Below are 26,177 nucleotides of genomic sequence, written 5' to 3'. Positions count from 1 at the left end.
TCCCTGCAAAATGTTGCTTGTGTGAGGAGGCTTGTGAAATATGTGTATCTGTTAATGGATATATGTGGTGTTGGGGGCCGAACAGGACAAGCTTGTGCAAGCTATGAGAAAGTGTGTGTGTGTGAGTGAGAGAGAGAGAGAGGTGCTTCTAAGAGGTTAGGCCTAGCGTGACCAGGCACAAGTTACTCAAAGAGATTGTGTTGACAAGCAAGTAGTTGAACCTGGTGTACATCTAACACTTAACATGTTGATTATTTATTCAGGGAAAGTTTATGTGTAGAACATGATCTATGTAGCAGTGAGTAACAGTTGCTGCTATGGTTAACGTTACTCTACAATATACAGACATATTGTGATTGGTTAAAAAATGTTTATCAGTGTTATCTTGTGACATAAATTAGACTGGGAGATGGATTTTTGTCCAAAGCAAGTCAGATAGCTTCATGACTAAACATGGAACTGATCTTGAATATGGGGTGTTTGAATTTACAATCTCTTGAGTGCATTATCAGACCTTCTGATTATTATAGAGTCACAATTAAAATTAAAATTAAAAAAAAAATTTATGGTAAAATTTTATTGTTTTAAATTGTTTATGGTGGGTTGTACATCGCCCAGAGTGGCTGGGTGACCAGTCAGATGGGCGATTAATAAATTTAATAAATAAATAAATAAAATCCTCACTCCTCTCCCTCTGGAGAAGCTAATCCAAGTCAATAAATGTTATTTTCAAAAGAAAAATCTAGAATAAAAAACCCTTCTGTTTAAGAGAAGAGTTAATGTGCTTACAAATGTCCTTATGCACGAAAAAGCATGGAAAGTTTGAAACAAGAAGCTCAGTAAGCAATCAACACATTCTACAGCACCCTTCCCTAACCCAGACTTTCCAGATGTGTGTTGGACTGTAACTCCTATAATTCCCAGCCATAATAGACAGTCTTTAATAATCTGTCAGCCTCAATCCTCTTGTGCAGGCTGCACTGAAGCTTAGATTAGTCATAAATGTTTGATAGAGATATACTTTTAAATTACACACTTTTGATTCTGAGAGCCAACCTCTTTCATAGCTTATCCTAAGCCACAAAGCACAATCCTATGAATGTTAAACTCCATTTTCCATGGTTACACATTCTGAATCTTTAATTCTGACAACCAATCTCTTGCAATTTGCAAACCTTATTTTAAGCAAGCATTTTTGTGCATGCTTAACAAAAAGTAAAGCAGCAACCATTCAAATTGACCAGATCAGTCTTGTTTTGCTTATAGATCCAATAATTTTTTTTAAAAAATCATTCATTTTAAACATAGCCAACTTACTGCAAAAGCGAGTCTATGCATGTATAGACATAAATTTGGGACATTTACTTCTCTCTCATGCTGATATGTGCCAGAGCACAATCCTATGCATGTTTAGACAGAAAAAAGTCTGTTTGCTCTCTATACATGCATAGGATTGCACCTTTAATGATGACACACACATGTCCCAGTGTCCATCTACCCCCAGGCTTGGTGTTCTTTGCATCGTCCATCTATTGAACTTGTTCACCCCGTCCTGTTCCTATTAATATATGCCATTCTGTCTAATCTAAATGAAAGCATATAGGGAAAGCAGAAACTCAGTGTATAGCAAGGTTGTACACTGAGCTCCCATAATGTCCTGAGCTTTAGTGTTCTCCCAGCTTGCAAAGAAAGATGACTGGGGCTGAAAGACCAAGGGGAAGCATGGGTGCATGGAGGCAGTCATATGTAAGCAAAATATGCAAGAATAAACATATTTACTGCTTACATGAGGCAGAAGTTATGGCCATTCAACTAGACAGGACACCATTCAGACAACTAGCAATTGTGTGAATGGCTTTTTAGAAATAAATAGCAATTGTGGGGAACCTGATCTAGACCAGAAGCCTGGTGGTAGGTGGTGGAGAAAGGGGTTGTGTGTCCCTTTTTGCAATCCCAATCCAGATCAGGCTCCCCACATCTGATATTTTTGGGGATCCGGTTCAGCTTCTGCGGCCTGAGGACATGGACAAGATATTTGTAGCAGTTTAACTATTGCCCATTATGGCTTATTCAGGTGAGCTGAGGCGATTTGACTGAGTGGGTCCAGGGAATAATGAATGCATCACTTCACAAGGAGGTGGCCCCTGCTGCCCTTAAGGAGGCAGTGGTACAACCACTAATGAAAAAACCCTACCTGGATCCAGAGGCTTATAATAACTACTGCCCAGTGGCGAATGCCCCCTTTTTGCGCAAGATGCTTGAAAGGGTGGTGGTACCTCAGCTACAGGTGTTCTTGGAGAATAATGATGGTCCAGACCCATTCCAATTTGGATTCCAGCATGGTTATGCAATAGAATCAGCCTTGGTTGCCCTGATGGATGACCTTTATCAGGAGAGGGGCAGTTGGAGTGTGACTCTCCTACTATTACTCGATTTCACACTGGCTTTTGATATCAATGATCATGGTATCCTTGTGGATTGCCTCCGTGGATTTGGGGTTTGGGGTGTGTGTGCAGTGTTGCAGTGTTTCCGTTCCTATTTACAGGGCAGATTACAGATAATAGTGTTGGGGGACTGTATGTTGGCCCTCTAGCAATCTTGGTACCATCTTGTCTACAATGCTGTTTAATTTCTATATGAAGCCGCTGGATGCAGTCATGAGGGGATTTGGGGCGAGGTGCCATCAGTATGCTGATGACACCCAACTCTATTTCTCTATTACATCTGAATCAGGAGAAGCCATTCACAACCTAGATCGGTGCTTGAATGCAGTGGTAGGCTGGATAAGGGCCAGTAAGCTGAATCCCGATAAGAGGGAGGCACTGTGAGGGAGCGGTTCCCAGCTTTGGGAATTATCAGCTCTGGATTGGTTTGTACTCCTCATGAAGGGACAATTCCACAATTTAGGAGTGCTACTGGATCCATCACTGTCATTCGAGGCCCAAGTGACCTCCATGGCTCGGAGTGCCTACTACAAGCTTAGGCTGGTACACCAGTTGCACCCATTCCTGGACAGTGATAGCTTAGCCACTGTGAACTATGCATTGATAACCTTGAGACCGACTGTAATGCCCTGTATATGGAGTTGCCCATAAGACTGGTTCAGAAGCTGCAGCTAGTGCAGAATGCAGTGGTGAGGTTATTGACTGAGGTGCCTTACCACACACAATACGCCTGTGCTAAAGGGACTACCAGCTGCCAGTCTGCTACCAAGCTAGGTTTAAGGTGTTGGTATTAGTACACAAAGCCCTATACAATAGAGGACCAGGTTACCTCAAGGCATTTTCCCCTATACTAACCGCCCAGGCCATTATAATCTTCAGGGGAGGTCCTGTTGTCTGTGTCATGGCCTATGGATTTCCGTTTGTCCACGACACTCTGAAGTACATCAGGCCTCAGTATTGGCATGTTTTAGGTGTTTATTGAAAATGCAGGTTTGGTTTGCTTTCTTTCTCCCAGCCATGAGGGGACCAACCTCATGATACTATTGTGTGTGTGGTCTCGTTTGTTTGTATTCTTTTGTAAACCGCTTCAGGATTTGTTTCAAATGAGAAGCAGTGTATAAATATTGTTAATAAATAGAATTGTGGGGGAAAGCTCCCATTCATCTCAGTACAAGTTCCCTCCCCAACACAAACAGCAGGTAGGTGAGCCCAATTACTGCTCAGGACCATAGCAGAGAGCAGGGGGTTTAAACTCCCCAGTCCCCCATACGTATTTACTTTAAAGAGAGAGAGAGAGAGACATCTGTGTAATTACGTGAATTGAATCTCGCCTACTTTGGCCCTTTGAATTTCTGTGCTTTCTGGTGCACCAAAATACACTTGGGAAACACCTTAACTCTTCTCTGACTGAAAGCCGACGTGTTTCGATCCTGGAGTTCTCTCTTGGCCCCTGCTGCGCTAGAACGTAACTTTCAGAACGGGGCTCCCTTTGAACCAGGCTCCACGTGGCAGGCAAAGGAGCGAGCCTCGATTCAGCTACCCCCGGGAGGCGGGGAGAGACAGCCCCGCCGCCCTCCCTTCCTAGCCAGGGGCTTATGCGGAAACACCCAGCGCGAAGACGACTCCCCCGGACGAGCGCCCACGCCGGCGCGCCGTTTAAAGATTTGCGCGTGCGCCCTCGGACACGGGCTTTCCAAGCGGGCTCCGTGGGCGGGGCTTCTCTCCGCAGCCTGATTGGCGAGGTGGCGCTGGAGGTGGGCCGCCGGGCGGGGTTGATGGAAGAAACGCGGTTGCCGTGGGGACGGGAACGCCGCGTCTCGCTCGCGCTCTTGGATTTTGCGGGAACGCAGCGGCTCCCGCGAGCTACGAGGGCGGAGTCTGTCCGGGCGCGCTGATCACCATGATGAACAAGCCAGGAAAGAAGGACTCGCGCAGCAGCAGCAAAACGCCCCCTGGTAGGACAGGGTAGGGAGCGAGCCGCCTTAGAAATGCCCCGGGGCTAAGCTTGGCACGGGGAGGAGGGGGCATGCTGAACGATATAGTGAAGCTTTCCCCAAGCTGGGGTCCTCCAGATGTGTTGGACCGCAACTCTCAGCATTCCCAGCCAGTGTGGTCATGCTGGCTGGGAATTATGGGAGTTGCAGTCCAACACATCTGGAAGGCCCCAGCTTGGGGAAGGATGATGCAGGGCACTTCTTGGGCAGCCTTCTCCAACCAGGTGCCCTCCAGATATTTTGGAGTTCAGCTTCCATCAGCCCCAGCTAGCATGACCAGTGATCAGGAATGCTGGGCATTGTAGTCCTAAACTGCTGGAAGACACCAGGTTGGGGAAGACTGTTCTTGGGTGTCACACAGAGGGAGGAGACACAGGGGATTTGCAGCTTGTATTTTCCTATAAACCCCCCCCCCCCACACACACACACACACGCACAAGGCGCTAGAATCCAGCCCTTGGAAGTTAGCTTCTCTGATCTGTCAGTTGCTCTCTAGGAACCTAGGGTGCTGCCTTAGAGTCAGACCGGATGGTCCATCTAGCTCAGTATTGCTCTGCCCTGCCCTGCCCTGCATAGCAGCAGCTGTCCAGCATTTCAAACAAGACTCTTTCCATGCCCTACCTGGAGATGCCAGGGGCTGAGGCTTCTGCATGCATTGTATTGCGTATTATTTTAATCATATTTGTACACCACTCTGGTATTTGCAAGGATGAGGGGTTGTTTTAAAATATTTTAGTAAATAAATTTGCTCTACCGCTAAGCTAGGACTCTTTCCCCTTCTAAGCCTTGGTGTGTGGTAGTGGGCATCAACCACTCCTTGATTAGGCAAATGGGCTCTGCACACCCTCGGATGCACTCTCTTTCTTTATTGTTGCCCATTTCTATGATGGACCAAGCCCTACCATTTAAAACTGGCTCCAGGTTTTAGTGATTTCTCAAATTAGGGCACTACGCTGGAAGACATTTCAAAGAAGTCAGTATGGAGTTGGTTAGACACAGCACTGTGTAACAGAGGCAGGCAGTGGTAGCAAGAGGAGACACCGTGAGTGTCCCACTGTGCCAGTCTTGGACACAGGAACAAGACAGGGTGCTGATGCCACTGTGGGAGGCCTTGACCAGAGCAAGAGGGCAAAGTGAATGGGCGTCTTGCAAGCTGGCAGTAGATTTGGCAGGACGGTCATAAGAAAGTACTTCTTCACACAATGCATAATTAACTTATGGCACTCACTGCCACAACATATCAGCGGCTTAGATGGCTTTAAGAGGGGATCAGACCAATGAGTGGAGGATATTAGGTCTATCTTGTATGATAACTAAATGGATTACAGGAAGCCAGATTCCAGCTGAACATCAGGAGAAACTTCCTGACCGTTAGAGCAATATGACAATGGAACCAATTACCTAGGGAGGTGGTGGGCTCTCCCATGCTGGCTACGTTCAAGGCGAGGCTGGACAGCCATCTGTTGGGGATGCTCTGACTTGGATTCCTGCACTGAGCAGGGGGTTGGACTCGATGGCCTTGTAGGCCCCTTCCAACCCTACTATTCTATGATTCTCTGGGATTAGAAACAGTCTGCCACTGAACACCAGCTGTGGAGGAGCAGCACCACGAGAGGGATCCTGCCATCATGCCCTGCTTGTGGGCTTCCTGCTAGCATCTGGTTGGCCCCTTCTGAAAACAGGACTAGATGGTCTGATGACCCCACAGAGTTCTTCTTCTGTTTGCTTGGTCACAGGGAGAAGCTGTTAACCTTAGCAGCACAGAAAGGGGTCACAGAAGTCAATGCCTGCAGGTCAGCTTTGAAGATAGTTAGATGAGCATTGCCCACAAATCTAACCCTTGCAAACCACATGCACTGGAGACTTCCAGCCTCCCAAGTTCCTGCCTGCAAGTGGGCTTGGTCATGAAATCAGCGTGAGCTGTGCCATATGTATGGCAGGATCCATACTTTCAATGATGGGGCAGGGACAATACAGTACTTCTTACCCGATCAATCAATTTCCCATGCTTGAGGTTGTGACGTACCGCACCAAACCAATAGTACCAAAACCTGCTGCGCAAATGTGTGCCGAGAGAGAATGTGGTGCTGAGATAGGCTCACATACCCATTGCCTGTGGTACAGCACAATGACAGGGACCGGGTTTGGACAACACGCTGCGGCTCATTGTAGGTTACTTAATCCATGACATGCTGCAGCCCCCGCAGATGCCATAATACATATGCAACCCCCACTTGGGGGTTGCATATTCAAAATGGTGGCTGCTTATGCCCCGCACACTGGAGCGTCACTGTGGGTTAAATAATCCACAGTGGGCTGTCATGTTGTGCGAACAGCCCCTGTGTCTCTTCTTTTGGGGCAGTGGGGCAGGGGGAATACAGTGTTATGACGTAGCTGGATTCTGGGTTTGTGAAGCAAAGAGGTGAAGCTTCAATTAAATTAGATAAGAAAATGGGTGTGCAGGTGCAGCACTGCAGATTCGCTATAATAAAAGGGGAAGGAAAAGAAAGAATTGTTCTGAGAATGGATGGCAAAGGATGAGAAAGAAGGACAGTGTGGGACTTCTGTCTGGACAGAATATAGAAAAAGTTGTGCCTTTTTAATAAACTATAAGATGTCCTCAAGAAGGTACAGAAGAAGGAAGAGAAATTCAGCACTAAACATTAGATGTGGTGTGGAATTCGCCACATCCTTGTGTAAAGGTCAGTAGCAGATTGTGCAAAGACTAGGACTGGACGTGAAATCTGAAGCATGGTGAGTGGACACAGGGGACATGGCCTTTTCAGTGGTGGCACTGACATATTGCAATGCCCTGTCAAAGGAAGTGTGTCTGACCCCATCACTGCTTGCCTTCCAGAAGGTGGCCAAGTCTTTTCAGTGGGCATTTCTAGGTATTGTTTTTTAAAGGGAGAACTTGATTGCTGCTGCCTGTTTTAATCTTGATTTGATGCGGGGGTTTTATTGTGATTTTATGTTTTAGAAAGGACAGAGTGGAAATGCTGAAATTAGAAATAGACAATGTTGTTGTTATTGTTTTGCAGCCTTTCTGAACCTTGGGTTGCCAGATGTTGGGCTACAACCCATTCTCCCCAACCAGCATGGCCAGTGGTCAGGGATGATGGAAGTTGCAGTCCAATAACATCTGGGAACCCAAGGTTGGGAAAGGCTGATTTAGAGGATCTGGTTGTAGACAGGAGCCTCAGATTCAGCAAGGAAACCCATACATGGAAGCTGCCTTTACACCCAAACTCCCTTTCTACCACATATATAGACGGGATGGAGATCTGCATCTGTGATATACATGCTGATGTGAGACATCCAATGCAGCCCCCATTTGCTCTGCGAGCTGTGGAGGAAGATGTATGTTTCCACCCACATTACAATGTGGATAGGAATGTGTGTTCTCCAAACTCTCCTTTCAAACTGCAGATGTGTTGTTGCATGTGACTATATTTGGATTGAGGCCAGGCTGTTTTATAATGAAATATTAAAAGCTGTTGGAAAAGGTATATAGTTGGATTAATTAATTTGTTTTAATATATGCTATGTGCATTCTAAAACCATATTTCTTGAGAATGTTGTATGGCTGGAAAAATACCAAGAAGGAGTGGGATTTGTGGCATATTTCTACATATTAAATAATGTGGCTTCTGACTACAGTCGTACATACTTGGGGTGGAATGGCAGGCTTCTTTGTTCCAGGGTTGTCTTCAACTTGGGCAGAGCAATCCTAAGCACTGGGGTGGGGGTGGGAAGAGCCATGGCCAGGGCCAACCCTACCATTAGGTAGAGTGAGGCATTGCCTGAGACAGTAGCAAGGTGTTAGAGGAGAGAGCTGTAGGCCACACGGCCTGCCCTACGCCCCCTAAGCTAGCCTGCTGCCTTCAAGTCCATGGAGGACAGTCTTCTATTTTCAGTGTTGAAGTAAAATTCAATTGCCAGTCCAGTCAGCTTTTGTAAATGGAATGGGAGGAGGTACCACCTTGTTCTTTGCCTCGGGCAGCACAGCAACGTGTTTTGGGCCAGCCAAGGCCACTGCAGCATCCAGAGCCCTGCCAGCTCCAAGCGGCTGAGATGAGTTTGGTGGGGGTTGCTGGTTTCTTTGCTGGCTTTTAAAAAACTCAGTTTCACTCCCATTGAAAGCAGTGGGAAGCGATTAATTACTCCAGGTCTGGTGTAGTTCAAGAGCCAGTTGGGGGGCTTACGATCCTGTGGATCCACAGCCTCCCCTGACACAAACACCCCCCCCCCAGAACCCCTGTTCTGGCCCCTCTTGACTGTGGAACAGCATGGGTTGGTCTGCCCATGGACCCCCCTTTCCACCTGCGGAGACGGAGGTCCAATGCATCCTCCAGCCCTTCAGCTGCTTCCCAAGGAGCACAGGATTGCTACCTTAATGGATTTTTAAAAAAATGGTTAAAACAGAATTCACAGAAATGAAGTAATTGTGTTTCAGATAAGAAAAGAGCCAAACCTTTTGAACAGCCTTCCTCACCAGTTCAAGAAGAGCCAGAGCCTGTGAGCTGTGTCCTGCAGGGAGATGAAATCCAAGCTCTAGCCATAAAGTTGGAAGACCTGGCAAAGGTGGGTATAAGGCTTTGGCATCTTTTGCCAAACCAGGGTAGCCTCCTTCACTGACTCTTTTGTGGTGGCGGTGGTTCCGCTCAGGAGAATTACTTTTATCACTTGATCGCTTGAATGGGTGAAATTATCATGGCTCATAGTTTCATATTTCATTCTAGTGCCAGAGTTTTTTAAGGGCCACCTCCTCCGATATGAACATGCCCAAGCCTTGAGATTGGCATCTGAGGCTCTGCTCCCTGGCACATCATTAGTAAAGATCCAGTTGGCAGGTACCAGGGACAGGGGCAGGGCCCACTCAGGGGTGGCATTGTAGTTGTGGAATTTTCTCCCCATGAAGGTCTGAAAAACTCCATGTTTTTAAGCAAGCATTCCATCAGGCAGTTATAATCAATTTCTACTGTTTTTATGCTTTCTCTTGATTTTAATGCTGGTGTTTTTTGTATTTGTTTAATTTGATAAAGCTTTGATCTGTGTTGTATTGGTATAAGATCTGAACTTTTTTTTTCTTGCCGCTTTGGGGGAAAATATTTAATAACAGGGTTCAGGCAGCTTCTTAACAATAAGAGGCATCTTGGGAGGTAATAAGGTGATCACATGTTGAGCTTCATGTATAATATAATTTCCAGAGAGGTAGCTGTGTTAGTTTATTGCAGCAAAAACAACCAAGAGTTTTGGGGTACCTGAAAGACTAAAAAATTTATTCTGGCATAAGTTTTCATGGACTGTAGTCCACCAGATGCTTGAAGTGTTACTGGGGGTTTCAGGTATATGTTCATATGGCAGTGGGGAACTGTAAACAGTGAGGTCAGAAGGAAATGAAACACAGAAAGTACTGACAATTACATTATTAACAGTGGCCGTTCACAAGTAATTGCTCCTGATAACACAGACATCCTGGCACTATAATGATAATAAAAGAGAATGTTTGTCTGTCCTTTTGACTGCACCATAGCACCAAGCCCATGAAACCTAGACACCTAAAACTTGGCATGCCTTTTAAGGGGACCCTAGGAGTGTGCACCTTGGAGGGTTATTTTGTTTTTAAAACACACTGATGAGTTTTAATTAATTTAAATGTGTCCATGTGGTTGAAGCCTGCAGGAATGTCTTCAGTCACTAGGGGCAGAGTTCCCTTACTAGCACATAACTTGCAGTCCGTACAATTTGAAGCCATGTGAGGTTAGTAGGGTGAGAGTTATATGCCTGCCCCTCTCCCCTGCTGTGGGGCAGACCCCTCCTCAGGGGAATGGAGTGAACAGATCTCCCCTTCAGGGGGCTGTAGGGGTGCGCCATTGCAGGGCTCATACCTAGTGGTGCCAGCAAGCATGGCTTCCCTTAGACAGGATGGGCACAATGTGTCCAACCCTAATATCTTTGTAAGTTTGCTTGAAGGTTTTGCTGATTCAAACTAAGCTATTCCAATTTGTGTGAAGCTGGGTCTCTTCTCTTGTATAATATAATATACTCTCTGGAACTCCTTACCAGTAAATATTAGACAGGCACCGGCCCTTTTGGGTTTTTGGCACCCACTGAAAAATTACTTCTTCAAACAAACTTTCTCAAACCGGTGATTTTGTCTTTTTCCTCACTGTCATGCTATTGCCTCTTCTAAGTTTTATACAGTATTTCATTATGTTTTTGTACTGTATTATTTGTACATCTCTTGGAAATTTCTTTTAATGTAAGCCTGGGTGGACAACTCAAGGGGTAGCCCTCCTGATGTTTTAGCCTACAACTCCCATAAACCCTAGCCAGCATAGCCATTGCATGTTGAGGGATGAAGGGAGCTGTAGGCCAAAACAATTCCTGTGTTGTAAGCAATTAATAAATATTGGTAGATAGATAAATACATAAATAACATATTCTATATTATAAAGCCTCTGCGGGCCAGATGGGGAATCCCTGCGGGCCAGATGTGGCCCACAGGCTCCTCATCCCTCTACAGTCTTAAAGGTTACCCCCCCCCCCCAATGGTTTAAAACGTTTAGTTGGACATGTTTTGGGATTCTGTAGAAGCTTTCAGATTCCACTTTAGAAAGCCAGATAGCAAGTGCTGTGATTACGACTATGTGGATTCCTAGATCCGTGAATATAATTTAGTATTTATCACCTCATTCATGAAAGGGATCAGACCAAGTTCCATTTGACCTCTTGTGTGAATTCTTTACCTCCTAGTATCAGTAGGAGAAGTAAGAGGGATGAAGGCAGTAGAGCCATTTCTGAATGTGACTTCATTGGGAGTATATTCTGTTTTGGTAGCTCCGTACTGTACATCTTGATCAAGAAGAGAAAGAGAAACCTCCTGTAACCAAGAAGTTCGTCATTCACAGATCCAAGCCCCAAGAGGATGGGAAGAAAGCACATTTCCTGGTTGCTTATCCAGCTCTCTCAGATGAATCCAAGAAAACTCTGAATTATTCTGGTATAGTTCTCTCCAGCTTTTATCTTCCCTTAATGTGGTCTTGGTATTCCAGAATGAGCCATACTGGATATTTGAGATTTCTGAATAGTTTTTGGAATGTTTTAATTCCTTGGGGGTTGACCTATCTAATGGGTGTGCTCTGTGATTTATTGGGCACACTTGGCTATGTTTCGTTGCAGGTTTAGAAGGACCAATAGTTGATAACTATGGATATATCATCCCCCACAGCATCTTAGGAACTCTCCAGGAATTCAAGCAAGAAGCCTTAAGAAGAGGACACACTCAGGTTGGTTTCACCTGCTATAAGTGGTATTAATGTACAGGCAAAGTTAGCAAAAGCAGGTAAATAATGCCATTAGCGGCATATACATATGGTTATGCAACAAGATGTATTCTTACCAGTCCAGTTATGGTGCTATGAAAATGTGGTCATGAAGTGGACATGAGGATTATAATCCAAATGACCTTTTCTGTAGGAGATGCCTGCCCCAGCACTTCTCTGCCGCATGTTGTCTTCATATTCTGTTTTGTTTTCTGTTATGCTATTGTCTCTGCTGTTTTCCATACGTTGGCCATCTATAGGCATTCTCCTTTGTTTGTAGGCTGATCATAGGCTCTTTCCTTTACTTGTGGCCCCATTCTTTAAAAACATTATTCTGACTTGTATTTTTTTTAAAAGCCAGCCCTCAAGTGGACATTTCTTCCTCTCACCTGCAAGGGAATGTACCCCACTCACTGGAATGTGGGGGGAAGATGGGAAAGAGCTGCACAGATGTTTTTTCCTTTCATGGTGTACATGTACACCTCCTCTCAAGTAAACTGATTTAAGAGAAGGTGCACAGCGGTGTTCCACTTGAATCCTGCAAAAGCTGTCATGGTACACCTCCCCTCATTTAAATTTACTCATGGGTAGAAGCAGAATTATGCCTTTACGTATCCCAACAGGTCGCTTTGGGAATTGAGAGGGGATAGTTTTGACTGTGGTCATCAAAGGGTTCCTCTTTCACTTCTCCTTTGCAACATGGGAGCCTGCAGCATAACTCCTTCTAGCATGACTTGAGAGATGTCAGAAGCCTCAGGCCACGTTAGAGGAGCTGACACTGCAGCTCCTTCACAGACCAGAGTTTCCCCAGTTTCTGTGAGGGCAATGCTGCTGTGGGAAGATGCCACCATAGCATGCCCTCCCCCTCCTCCCCGCACATGATCTGGGGCTGCTAACGTTATCCAGGGAGGGTGGGAGGAAGCTGTGCTGCATCCCAAAAAAGCCACATCAGGATGGGGCTGGCTGTTTACTTGTGGGGAAGCACAACAACACACTGCTGGAAGGGTGGAGGACAGACTGGAATGTTTGGGTGAAGCACTAGCTTTCACTCAAGGAAGTGGAGTGCTAATTAGTGACAATGCCTGCAGTAGTGAAGACTGCATAAACTGTTACTGTGAGAAACAGCTGGAGCATGCATAAAGTCAGTATCTTATCTATTTGTCTTTGCCATATCCCCAAAGAGTCTCCAAACCACGGTCTCTTTCAGACAGCAAGACTGGTTCCTGATGCATCACAGCTAATGAGCGCAATCCCTGTTTTTGGGAAGTATAGAGGGAAAGATGAGCCAGGAAAGAAAAGAGCCGAGACCCATTCATCACAGCACATGGCGCTTCAGAATTGGCATCGCAACATGGCACTCAGGAGGAAGCAGCAGAAAAAGCTGTGTGGTAATTTAAACCCGAGCAGGGCCACTACGCCAGTGGTGGAAACACTATGCGAGGGTGGGCCAAACAGAAAACATTGGAGCAGGCATGCTGCAGACGCTTCCAAATATACTTTCATACACAAGTGTTAATTATGACAGACTTAATTTGGTCCGGTCCTGAATGCTGGCAGTTTCTTATGCATCTTTGGCTGGAGGGAAGAGTAAGGCAAGTTTGGAGGTGGAAGATCCTGTATTTGGAGGGTTAGATGTCATACGTAGGGTTGATTTCCTGAGCATTGTGATTGGCCTGTAGCACCAGAACGTACACTGTTGTAGTCAAGCTGTTTTATTTGTTTGACCTTTTTGTTTTGTTTTTAGGATATCTTCAGAAATCGGAAAGTGAGCTGCTGATGAACTTTTCAGAGAATTACAGGAGAATCCAGGAAGAGCGGACTCTGATTGATCGCAGTCTCCCAGCTCTGTACTCCGGAAAGGTGATAGACCCTGAGAGCCCTGATTTCCTTAAGGGTTACTTTGGATGAGGCTTGTGAGAAACTGCGCTTTGATGTAATTAATGTTGCACATGCGCCTGTGTCGTTCACAGGAATGCTGCTTCAGGATAACCCCAGAGTTTGGTCAGCTGAACTAGAAGCTTGCCGACCATTGCACAGATGCATCGTCGCTAATTGTAGCATTATCATTGAAAGCAGATATGGGTTTACAGATGCTCAGGATTGTGGGATTTTTTGTTACGGAAAAGTATTTAGTCACTGAGGGAATCTTCCTGAGAAAAATGTAGCACATTAACAGAAGTATCCTATGCTCACGTTCCCCATTGATCTCAATGTGGCATGTATAGGATTACACCAGGGGTAGGCAATTTGTGGCCCTCCAGGTGGTTTGGCCTACAACTCCCGTCCGCCTTAGCTAGCATAGCCCGTGTGAGGGTTGCTGGGAGGTGTAGGCCAAACACCTGAAGGACCACAAGTTGCTCACCCTTGAATTACACTGTAAGGAATTATTATCATTACTGAACTAGTATCAAGTATCACAAAACCCCAGAACAGTTTTCAAGAAATTGAGATGCTACCCAGATTGCTATCTTTTGAACATGCATATAGTCCTGCTTCCTAGGAATATATTTAACATAGTTACATGCTTTACCTTTAAGGATATTGTTTAGCTTGCCGACCATTGTTTAGAAGCTTGACATGAATCCTGAATTATTTTTTAGTCTGCAGCTACTTAAAATAAAAACACGATTGGATTTTATAATTGGTTTAACAAGAATTGCTCAGCTCAAATGGATTTTGCTGTCTGGCTTTGCAGCTCAAGAGCTATAATGCATACAGCAGCGCTTTCCGATGGCAGTTCTGTGGTACAACTTTTGTGATGATTACCAGAAGTTCTGGTAACTGGGCAGCAGGGAATGCACCGAGGATAGAATTATATAGCCACAGGATCTCATGGGGAAAGTCATCTGCAGAGAGATGAGTGCGAGTGAGAATAAAAATAATCTGCTATATCTTTATGATATCCTCTTCAAGAGTCCCTTCAATGACTGTTCATGAGATCATACTGTAGTGCAGCCTCCCCCAACCAGGTGCCCTCCAGATGCGCTTGACTACAACCCCATAATCCCCAGCCAGGTTGGCTGTGGGTGATGGGGGTTGTAGTCCAACACATCTGGGGGGCATCCAATTGGGGACAGCTTCTGTAGTGAATGGCAATATCGTCAATGATTTTAGGCTGATGGTCAGATTCAGAGATTTTTGCTTTAGATACATTCATGGATGTCATTGTGCAGGATGGCGGTGGCTCGCCTTCATTCCAACAGGATAATTTGCTCCCTTTGTTGTAATGAAGAGAGTACAAGGTGGATTGCATTAAATCATCAAGAAAAGACCTCCAAATGAAATTATTGATGTAAACCAAGTGGTTTTTTTTTCATTTTTTAAATTGAATTTATTCCCTGAATGCATGTGCATATTACATAGTTTAATTATGTGCTATGTGAAGTACTTCTTCACACAGCACATAGTTAAACTATGCAGTTGGTTACCACAAGATGTAGTGATGGCCACTGCTTTGGATGGCTTTAAAAGGGGGTGAGACAAATTCCTGGAGGAAAAGGCTATCAATGGCTACTAGGCTTGAGGGCTATGTGCTGCTTTCAGTATCAGAGGCAATAGGCCTATGTATACCAGTTGCTGGGGAACATGGGTGGGAGGGTGCTGTTGCACTCATGTCCTGCTTGTGGGTCTCCTGTAGACATCGGGTTGGCTACTGTGTGGACAGCATGCTGGACTAGATGGACCCTTGGTCTGATCCAGCAGGGCTCTTCTTATGTATACTAACTGATGGCTATAACAAGTACAATGTATTTGTGTGGAACTAAATAGAGCCTGTATACTACTACCTAGGAGGAAATACAGAACCTTTGGTCATATATAGCCATGCCTTTTGCACTACAGAATTATGCCTAGAACTTTCCAGAAGCGAGGGCTGGGAGCTATTGGGTAGTACAGTAAGACGAAGTGTAAATATCCATGCTATTTGGCTGGTGGTCATAGATATTCATAATATGAAAACTGAATCCTTTGCAGAGACTACCGCACTGAGAGTTAGAAGGCATAGGAGTATAAGATCACGCAGATGGGTTCACTGGATAATCCTGATGAGATACTGTATGGTTTCTCCTGAATCCTTTGCATATGATGACTTGCCAGTTCCTGGGTCCAGTAAGAAACCCACAATAGTGCCTTTAGCTCAGTGAGTGTGTGAACCTGCCTTATACTGAGTAGGATCAGGGCTGGCCCAAGACATTTTGCTGCTGGAGGCAAAGGACAAGATGGCACTCTCTCCACCCCACCCCCCATTCCATGTAGAGAAGCTGACTGGACTGGCAGTTAAATCTCACTTCAGCACTAGTGTTGGGACAGCATTCTCCACCATACCTGAGGGCAGCAGGCTAGCATAGGGAGCATAGCACACGTAGCTCTGTCCTCCAACAGAGACAGGGTGGCTGGGACACTCGCGAGGAACTTCTGGGGAGGTGCCACTGCTGCTCCCCTGCATCAGCTGCCTAAGGCAGTTGCCTCATTCCTCCTAGTGGTAGCGCCAGCCCTAAGTTGTACCATTGGTCCATCTATTCCTGTACTGTTTACTGTGATTGGCAGCAGCTCTCCAAGGTAAAAACCAGAGGACTTTCAATTAAAGAGAGGGCAGGTGTGCAACCTGGGACTTTTTGCAAGCAAAGCCTAGGTGCTACTACTGCGCTGTGATAAAGGGTAACGGATTCCATTTTAACAGATTACAAATGTAAGCTTTTAATGTTGTTATTTGCAGTAAACTCAGATTACATTTGAACCAGGGTTGGGTTTTTTTTAAAAAACAACAACAACAACAACAAGTAGCACTTACTTTAATTTAATGAAACCCAAACCAAAAATCAAATTAAATAAATAAACCTCTGATTTAAGTTAACAATACCTGTTTTTTATAATTTAAAAACAACAGCTCATTTTTATCCTCTGGATGGGGAAACAGCTGGAGGAGGGAAAGCTTAATGTGCACATCTGGAGCTCCCATGCTCAGAACACATTTTCAGAAGGGTGCACAGTAGGCGTTGTCTCTTAGTTCCCCTGTCTTCAAAATAGGCAGTTTGGCAGTTGTGAAGGCATAAGAACTGGGAAGGATTTAAAACATGCCATGAAATATATACACAAATCATTAAGGGTGCAATCCTATGCATGTTTAGACAGAAAAAAGTCCTACAGTTCCCAACATGCCACAACCAGCCATACTGGCTGGGAGTTGCTGGAAGTTGTAGGAAGTTTTTCTTTCTTGGATTGTGCCCCAATATTGGTCAGCAATCATTCAGTCATCATTTTTTGTTTTTCAGCTTGCTTTCTGCGAGCAGATATTTAAACTGCTACTTTAGCTACATTCTGCTTGTTTGGTGTCTATTTTATTACAGTTGTTTAAATATTGTTTATGTATTTTCTTTTTATTTGTTTTTAACTTTTGTAAGCTGTTTGGTTTCAGTGTTTAAAAAAAATAGGAAAGTGGGGTAATAAATAAATAGATATCAAAATAGAGTAGAAAGGACTGGGTGAAATCTAATTGTGTCTGTCTGCTGACAAAACAGCACCTGCCTGTGGAGAGTACTCCATCAGCTACATCAAACCTCATGCAAGTGGATGTCTGCTCACACAGAGGGACCTTTTCCATCCTCTTCCCTCAGCCACTGCATCCCCCCCATGTGCTCTAGAGGGTTGGGGAACCCTCCCAAGCAGATTTTAGGGGCACACAGAGGGGTTAACGCACTTGCACAATGTTGGGTGTAGCCCGTAGTGATTAATTACAGACAGAGAGAAGGAACAAGGAGGCCATTTTCTGATCCTATGTTCTCTTCCTATTCCTTGCATCACGCACCCCTCCCCAGTGTTATTGGATGTGCTGTATCCTGCGTCACAAAACCAACTGCACCCATATAGCTGTTGCTTTCTCTACTAGGGCTGCCGTGTAGGGAGTGAATTCTGGAGCCAGCCTGTGCGGATTGGAGATGAGCTCAGTGGCCTGACCGTGACACTGGGCCAGACTGAACGTGGCTTCCCAGAAGAAGTCACTCACGTCGGGAAGCCTTGCAGCATCTGGATGGAGATGGGTGAGGCATCACAAGCATGAGTCAGTTCATAAAGCGGCATGCTGAGGCTGAAATAAAAGAGGTGAAATCGCTTCCTGCTGGTTGTAAGTTACTGAGAAGAAGCTTGTGTAATTGGAGTTTATTTTAGCAGTGGTGGGGCATCAAAATGCATCACTGCCTGTTGATTGGCTATAATAGGGACTAATATGACGATGTGTATAACGTCAGAATCCCTCATGCCAGGGCCAGCTAAGTCTTACTCAGTACGTGTGAACAGTGGGCCATAAACACAGAGCAAAATAGTCCGAGGAGCAACAACACCGTCAGTTTATTTGTGTGCTGCTCTTCTGCACGAGATGGTGCCCGAAACAGCAACTTGCAATACGTAAGGGAAGAAAGTCATGAGAACAGCAGTGCATAGCAAAACATAAACCTGAGCCTGTCGAAACTGTTCAATTTCATATCTTAAGGAGGTAGATATATCTGTGTGCGTATTTACTGCCAGTCCCCCTCAAAAGACCCTTTCACTTTGACTGTCAAATCAGAAGTAATGGCCCCATTATTTCTTAACTGTAGCGTTAGTGTGGCAAGAGATTTTGTGCCCAAGTTCAACGTGCCCCGTGTATTCCTTAAATTAGGGATTCCCACTGTATAGTGCAGGGGAAGGCAAAGCAAATCCCACCAGAATCGCTAACCAGTCTGACTTGGGGGAAACGTCATCTGAGGCTAACAGGGAAATCAGTTGTACCCTGAGCCTGAAAGTAAAACCTGACCACAGAGTTTTTATAGAAGAAAATTATTATAGCGTTTTAGTAGGCGTCACCACATGTAATTTCTTATTTCCAGTTCTTGTAATCTCTCCTTCTTCAGACAAAGGGGTTGGGGTGAAAATGGGGCACATCCTCAAGCTGTTTGGGAGCTGGGACATCTGTGAAGTTGAACTTGGATAACTTGGAAACGGTGAGAGCTAAGCTTGCACTGTGACATTAATGAGGGCATTTTTCATAGAGGATTATCAAAGCTCAGCAAGTGACTAAAGTCACTAGACCTGTTGGTGTACCCATACAACAGTCACATTTAGGTACTTTCACAGGTACCAGACCTCCAAAGTGCCTCCCTTTCCATTGCACATGGGAGAAGAGTCTCTTCCTGAAGCATCGGCGAAATGAATTAAAGGAGATCTTAGAAAAGCTGGACTTTTATAACCCGGTATGATGATATATGCTTGTCAGTGTGCAATACTGTTTATATGAAGCAAAAGTATAACTCTTGTATAGCTTTCATCTTGCCTCCCAGAATGCTCTGGGTGCTTCCAGACAGAGGGATTCTAGCACCACCAGTCCAAAGACACGGTGCAGCTATTCTGTTTTTTTTCTCTTTAAAGGATTTCTTTCTTTCTTTTTTTAAGAAAAAAGATGGAAGAGGCAGTGAGAAAACATGAGAGGGTTACAAATATAAGATGGTGTTACTTGGACTCCCCATAAAATTCTCTGAATGAATTTTGTGATTGCATGATAAAAGCCTTATCTGAAAGCATCCTTTGATGTAAATCCGATTTAGGGTACAATCCTATGTACGCTTAGATGGAAAAAAAAACATGTTTTTCTGTCTAATCATGCATAGGATTGCGTCCTTAGACATTCTGACTTCTCCATTTAACAAAAGGAGCAAATCTAATGAAAACACAGTACTTTTTTCTTACTGTTTTCCCTCTTGAGTCCAGGACCTGGATGGCCTGGAAGTCATAAGCAGAAATCTGCCTTTCACCAATGTGTCAGCAGAGAGGATTTCACCCTGTGATGAAGACAAAGAATTTGTTGAAGAAGAAAAAATCCAGTAAGAATGTTTGGGGTGGTTATCTGGAGCAGAGGAGATATTCATGAGGGAAATATGGGCTTCCGAAGACCATGTTTCCCTTAAAAGCCATGGGGGGGTATTTATAGGGGGGAAATCAGTGAATTGAAGTGACTACATAACTCTTCCTTCCCCCTCCAATTCTTCCATGCAAATGCTCCCCCTGACCACCACACATATTTTATTTCCCCACCACCAAACATCATCTGAAGTGACACCACCATGGGGATTTATAGTTTGGCAGGAGGTGGGGGCCATATTTGCAGTGGATAATCAATGGACTTAGGACACAATCTTATGCATGGTTAGACAGAAAAGAGTCCTACAACTCCCAGCATTCCCCAACCATGCTGAATCGGAAGTTCTGGGAGTTGTAGAACCTTTTTCTGTCTAAACATGCATAGGATTGCAGCCTTAATCACCTTTCCCTCCTGCCATTCCACCCCTGTAAGTTTCCCTCCTTCTTGCATTCCCTTTTGTCTAATCAAACACGGAATGGGGATTACACATTTGCAGGAATAATATCTAGTTTGGCCAGTAATCTTTCTAACAGTTGAAGGCAGCCAGACTAAGTGCAGAGGGGAATGAATTTGCTTTCAGCAGCCCCATTGATTTCTGTGCCCTGTGCTTCCTGCCCTGTCAGCGTAAGAGAAAGGAGATATGGAGTCCTATATGGGGTGCCTCCATTGGTCCCCGGTTCCCCAGCCTTATTCCACACCCACTCTCAGTGGGGCATTTGTTGGTCTCCCTTCTCTAAAACAATTCCCATTCTCCATTCCTTAGCTTGGGACACTTTGGACTTTTCTCCCCCAATATTTTGGCAGATGCAGCCGTGCATTGTATTCCATCTGGATTTTCTAGCATATGCTGCTTCACCCCTTTAATGACATAATGGGGAAGATTCAAAATGCCACTCCACGTCTGCAAAACCCAGAAGCCGTGTCCTCTCTTCAGTGCCAGTCCAGCCCGTGACTAGGATGCAGCATGGGGACGCTCACCATACCGGAGCTGCTCTGTTACATCTAATATCCCTGTACTGTAAGCTAGAGCTGCTGCTTCCCAGCGTCACGAAAGGTTAGAGAGTTACGGACAGTTGCCTAGATCCCTTCTTCCCAGCGTGATGGGTTGCTGCATGGTTGATGTTACCTTTAGTTTATTGCTGGACTGTGTCTTCTCAGTGGGGCCTCTTTTTCCAAGACTGAGGCCTAGTTTTCGACCCTTATAAACCTTTGTCCAGGCTGTACCGTTTCACATTGTAAGAGGGGGTTCCCATAATTCAGTGCTTCTCGATAAAAAAAATTCCTTCCACGTGGAAACCTAGAGATCAGGGAGAAGGGTTTTTTGTTACCTTTCTCCAAGATGTACTATTTGTATAATGGAGGGGGGTGAGTTGTATGGAGGAGCATTCAGTCTGGTGAGCCCTCACCTGCGGTCTGAAGTGGTATGACCCAGACACAACTTAACACCTTTTACAAGATAAGCCTTAGGTAGGTGGCTCTATTTGCTCCTTAGCCTGAGTTCTGTTCTTCCCTTTTTATGACATATGGCAGTATCCTATACTGCCGCTGCACCTCCACTAGTTCTGTTGCACCAGCGGAATGGACTGCGAGTGCAACAGGAACTAGTGGCTCCTGAAGCAACCCCAGAAATGAGTAGAAACATTCGTTTCGGGAATGGAACAGGTCAGCAGAGCTTCCTTCTATGAGCTCCACTGACTTGCTCTGTTCTGGAAATGAGCATTTCCACATTTCTGGGGTTGTTTCAGGAGCCATTACTTCCTGTTGTTGCACTAGCTGTCTGTTCCGCTAACACATAGGCAGCACAGGACACTGCCCATGCTTTTCACATCTCCATATCTAGTTTAAAGTGTATACACCTCCAACAGGAACTGGCATGCAACAATCCTTTCTTCAAGGGAACTCTCATCAACTGAGTCTTCCGTTAATTAGTTCTTGAGATATGATCAGAGACAAACATGGGATAAAACCTGTATCTCCCTCCAAGCATATTAATCTGTCTTAAATCAGGACTGCAAAAAGCATGGCCCACAGGTGGCCTCCAAGCTTTGTCTGCCCCCGCCCCCAGAAAAAATGAGGTGGGGGAAAGGAAAAACCTCTAGGAGTGGGCTCTATGGTTCTTTCCATAAGATTCTTGTTCCTAGAGCATAATAGGAGGCAATACTTAAATGTTAAATGTTCCTGGCTACTTCTTAGGACACTCTAGGAATGGGGCTTCTATGGGAGGAACCATACAACCTGTTCCTAAAATATTTTTCCTTTTTTCCTGAAATTCCAGGTGACAACATGTGAGATGTCAGGATCCTTCAATAAGGGAGTGGATTAGAATAGAGAGAAGGGCTAGGAGCCAGGATGGCTGGGTGGTTTGAGAACTGAGGATTCTGGGAGGAGTGTGGGCTTTATCTGATTAAAGTAGGTGCCAGGCCTCTGAAAACTCTTAAATAGGAGTTGGATTTGAGTGAGTGAGTGAGTGAGTGCGTGGTATTTATGCGTGAGTGATTTATATGTTGGATATGAATGTGTATGTGCATGTAGGTACCTGAAGTGACCGCCACGGCCAAAAGGTTGTGCACCTCTGCCTTAAATCATTCTGATCTTTGCTTTGTTTGATAGGGACCCATTAGAAGAATATCCAGATGTTTTTTTAGAACCAGTGTTGGGTCCATCTCTGAAGTTCTGTGGAGAACCGGCTCGGTGGATCAACACTACTTCTCATGTGGTAAACTGGGTTTTTAATACCACACTGTAGTCTTTTGTCTTCCCTTCACTCAGGTTGTGGTCTTGTAGTGATGCCTAATGATGCAACCAAAGATGTCTTCCAAGGCAGCAGAAGTAGCTTCTATGTGCTTTGAAGAGCATTACATAGGAAGCTACGTTATGTTGAGTCAAACCATTGGTCCTTCAAACTCGGTATTGTTGACACTGACTGGCTGCCATGGCCCTCCAGGGTTTCAAGCAGGATTCTTTCCTAGCCCTACCTGGAGAAGCCGGGGATTGAACCTGGGACCTTCTGCATGCAAAGCGGGTGATTTACCACTGAGCTACGGCCCATTGTTCTGATGCTTTATAAAATGTCTGGGTCTTTGTTTGACAAAAGAGATTTATTTAAACTGGAAAACAGCACAGTCGGGGGGGGGGGGCATTATGCCAAGGCAAAGATTTACTATTGCAGGCATGCTTGTGCTTTGTTTTCTTCCATTCTAATAGGGTGAAGTTGGCATTGCTGCCCGGGTTACATTTGAAATTCTGGTAGGTGAGAAAGCTGAATCTCTCCTCACAGTGAGCAATGATGGCACAGCTGCCATCTGGTATGATTGGCGGAGGCTGCCTCAACCCTTTACCTTTCAGGAGAAAAAGGAGAAAAGGACACCGCATTTTTACTTTAACACCAGATCAGGTGGGAGATACATTTGTTTTTTTAAGGTCAACGTTGATGGCTTCATATAAATGCCAGATACACACAGGAAGGAGAACCTCCTTAGGAGGGTGAATTGAACATAATGGATCCAATCAAGTATGCATGTTTTCAGCATCTTCGTGCCCTACCAGTAGCTTTCAATTATCTTGGACAAGTCCTTTCAGAGAAATTCTGAAGGAAGTGGATCAGCACTTTACAGTTGCAGTTCTGTTATCGGGAGTCTGGGCAAAAGGGTACTGGGGGACAAATGAAACATTGCTGTCAGTAATAGTAGAGCAGCCTTGATGTGTTTCAACCAAATTCTTAAGATACTGACTATTTGCACATGGAGCGTAGTTTCAAAAACTGGACGTTTTTTTCAAAAGTCAGGTCATTACACGCTCATAAAGGGCTGTTCACACAACACACTAACCCACCCTCAGTGATTGAGTGTGGGCTGTTTGGAACCATGGGTTGTTTGTCGAACTGTGGGTTATTCTGTTGTCTGAACGCAGCCAGGGTGCCTTGTTAACCATGCAGTGTGGCTTGATAACCACCCTGAACAACCCAACAACAAACCATGCGTTCTCAAGATGGCTTGTTTGGGAAAATAAATGACACCACATGGTTAACAAGCCACCCTGGCTGCATTCAGACAACACGCTAACCCATGGTTCAAAATAACACACACTCAATCACTTAGTGTGGATTAGTGTGTTGTGTGAACTGCCCCAAAGAGATGCAACTGAAATTAACATAATGCCTCACAATGCCACAATGTATGAGACAAAACTAATGGGGAGATGGACTCCAGAGTGTAAAGATATTTGGAGTATCCTGCCAAATGGTCACCTAACAAAATGAACTCAGTGTATTCCTTCAGATCTTCTTTGGGCCACTACACACATTACATGGTGACAAATGCATGTTTACCAGCTCCTCTACATCAGGCATGGGCAGGTGGAAGATGAGATGATCAGGATCTGGCAGATCTTTGGGGGATTTTCAGTAGATTGGCAAGGGCATTTGTTTCCCATTTGTTTTAACAGTAGCAACAACAAAATGACCTTTTCCACCCAAATTAGGCTGAAATGAAGAAAGCGTGGGGTAACCAGGTGTAGACATTTGCTTGGAAGACCTGTGAGCTCAGTTCAAGTTTGGGACTGAAAACAAATTCCTAGGCTCAGAACATGCTGGTAGTGCTTTGTCCTTGAATGCCAAGTGTCTGTCTTTTGAATCTAACTCTGGTTGATAGATCTAGTTAAAAAACTAGACAAGGCTAAAGTCTGTCCACCTGTGCTCTACTTGCAGTAGGGATCTGTGACCATCATACATGTACCTACATGATGCACATAGTGACAAACCATGTTTATTGCAGTCCATGTTACAGCCTTACGCAAGCCAAGTTGAGGACTTCTTTTTTTGTTAACAGGCAGGAAATAAATCTGAAAATAAGATAATAAGTTTGCAAAAATACAGACAACATGTGAAGTGACCCTCAGAGGAGTTCTCCTGCCAGGGGAAACTGCAACACTTCCCTTCCCAATATATTCCTTCTGTCTCCCTTAGGAGTTATCCTGCCTGGAGAAACCAGAAAGTTTTCCTTCATCTTCAAATCACTGAACGCAGGCATCTTCCGGGAGTCCTGGGACTTTGGTACCCACCCTGTGTTATTAGGAGGGGCTACCTTGCAAGTGACCCTGTGGGGAGTTGCTCTGTATGAAGATATATCAACTGGGGTCAGGAAGGAGCTGCAGGTAACCAAACAGATGGAGCAGGCAGCTATGAGCTTCATGTTCTGAATGGGTTATGGGGTGGAATGGGGCTTGGGAAGTGCATGTTGCTGTGGGATGGAAGGTTTGTGCGTGATGAGTAGACTTGCATGGCAACAGACATTCTGTGGCATGCAAAAGTAAAAAAAGATCACTTTTCTCTCATGGTCATTTCAACAAGAGGATGCCATCGGGATTCCTGCAGAGATTCAGGAGTATGCATTGCAATAGATCAACCTTCTCTGACCTGGTGCCCTCCAGACGTGTTGTATTACAACTCCCATCACCCCCAGCTAGCATGGCCAGGGTGGTGTGGATGGTTAGAGTGCCAGACTAGGACCAGGGAGAGATGAATTTAAATCCCCACTTGGTCATGAAGCTCACTGGGTGACCTGGGGCCAGTCACTCTCTAAGCCTAGCCTGCCTCACAGGGTTGTTGTGAGGTGTGTGTGTGTTGGGAGGGAGAGAACCACATATGTTCTTTCGCCTTGGAAGGCCAGATTAAAAATGTAATCAATCAATACACTGGATTGCTCATATAAGATAGATATTGCTTACATATATTCCGAAAGGGTCAAACAGGTAGGAGCAGGCAGCCGTCCAGCTATTCCTTGCTATACTTGATCATGATCAGAAGCATAATGTTAGTTAGATGTTATGATCAGAAGATCTTCAGCCTATAGGTGGGTCTTCACAAGGCTATAAGTGCACGCTCTCTCTCTCTTTAGGGCATGTTTACACTGTCAGTCTAATCTAGTTTAAACAGGTTGAGGGTGCAATCCTATGCATGTTTCAACAGAAAAAAAGCCCTACAACTCCCAGCGTTCCTCAGCCAGCCATGCTGGGAGTTGTAGGACTTTTTTCTGCCTAAAGATGCATAGGATTGCACCCTTAATCTTGAGAGGGATGCAGAAAATACCTACTCCCACAGAATTACCATTTCTTAGTTTCCTTTGAGGGATATCTTGGCAGTTAAAAGTAGTTCAGAGCTGTGGTGTGAACATCTCATTTGGGGTTATGTAAATCTCAGAAACTACAAATGGTAGGCTTGAAGGGGTTCGCAAAGACTTAATTATGTCTATCCTGTGCAGTGGAATAGTATCAGCTAACCCTGAATGCTGCCCGGCATTTATCCGTAAATATTCCACTTGGGATTCCGCAGCTTCTTTTGGCCCATTCTGTCTCTTCAGCCTCAAATAATTCCCCCCAATATTCTGTTGTGCTGTCTTATTCCGTAGAACCTGGGTAGAGATGGACATGTGTCCTCGTTGTAAGAACCCTTCACATATTTAAAAGATGTAGTAAGGTCTGCCTCTAGTATCAGAGGCAGTATGCCTGTGTACACCAGTTACTGGGG

General features: G+C 44.9%; 1 protein-coding gene across 2 annotated transcripts in view; it reads left to right on the top strand.

The window, feature by feature from the left end:
- Positions 1-4,202: 4,202 nt before the first annotated feature.
- Positions 4,203-26,177, top strand: part of MYCBPAP (MYCBP associated protein) — a 31,447-nt gene continuing 9,472 nt past the window's right edge. The window contains exons 1-12 of one of the 2 annotated variants that reach the window (XM_084837958.1): positions 4,203-4,399; positions 8,895-9,022; positions 11,282-11,444; positions 11,624-11,730; positions 12,974-13,154; positions 13,511-13,626; positions 17,651-17,801; positions 18,874-18,989; positions 19,504-19,616; positions 22,265-22,370; positions 22,859-23,048; positions 24,618-24,805. In XM_084837958.1, the coding sequence (XP_084694084.1) occupies positions 4,345-4,399; positions 8,895-9,022; positions 11,282-11,444; positions 11,624-11,730; positions 12,974-13,154; positions 13,511-13,626; positions 17,651-17,801; positions 18,874-18,989; positions 19,504-19,616; positions 22,265-22,370; positions 22,859-23,048; positions 24,618-24,805 (1,614 nt within the window). In that variant the 5' untranslated portion in view covers positions 4,203-4,344. Of the gene's footprint in view, positions 4,400-8,894; positions 9,023-11,281; positions 11,445-11,623; positions 11,731-12,230; positions 12,322-12,973; positions 13,155-13,510; positions 13,627-17,650; positions 17,802-18,873; positions 18,990-19,503; positions 19,617-22,264; positions 22,371-22,858; positions 23,049-24,617; positions 24,806-26,177 lie in introns of those variants that run through there. The other variant, XM_084837959.1, reaches the window with a different exon arrangement.

The sequence above is a fragment of the Heloderma suspectum genome, chromosome 2, assembly GCF_057233095.1.
Source record: "Heloderma suspectum isolate Gila_16-S chromosome 2, 16-S_ref, whole genome shotgun sequence".
NCBI classification, from domain to species: Eukaryota; Metazoa; Chordata; class Lepidosauria; order Squamata; family Helodermatidae; genus Heloderma; species Heloderma suspectum.
The sequence above is the reverse complement of the archived record's forward strand: the minus strand, read 5'-3'. Positions and strand labels throughout refer to the sequence as shown.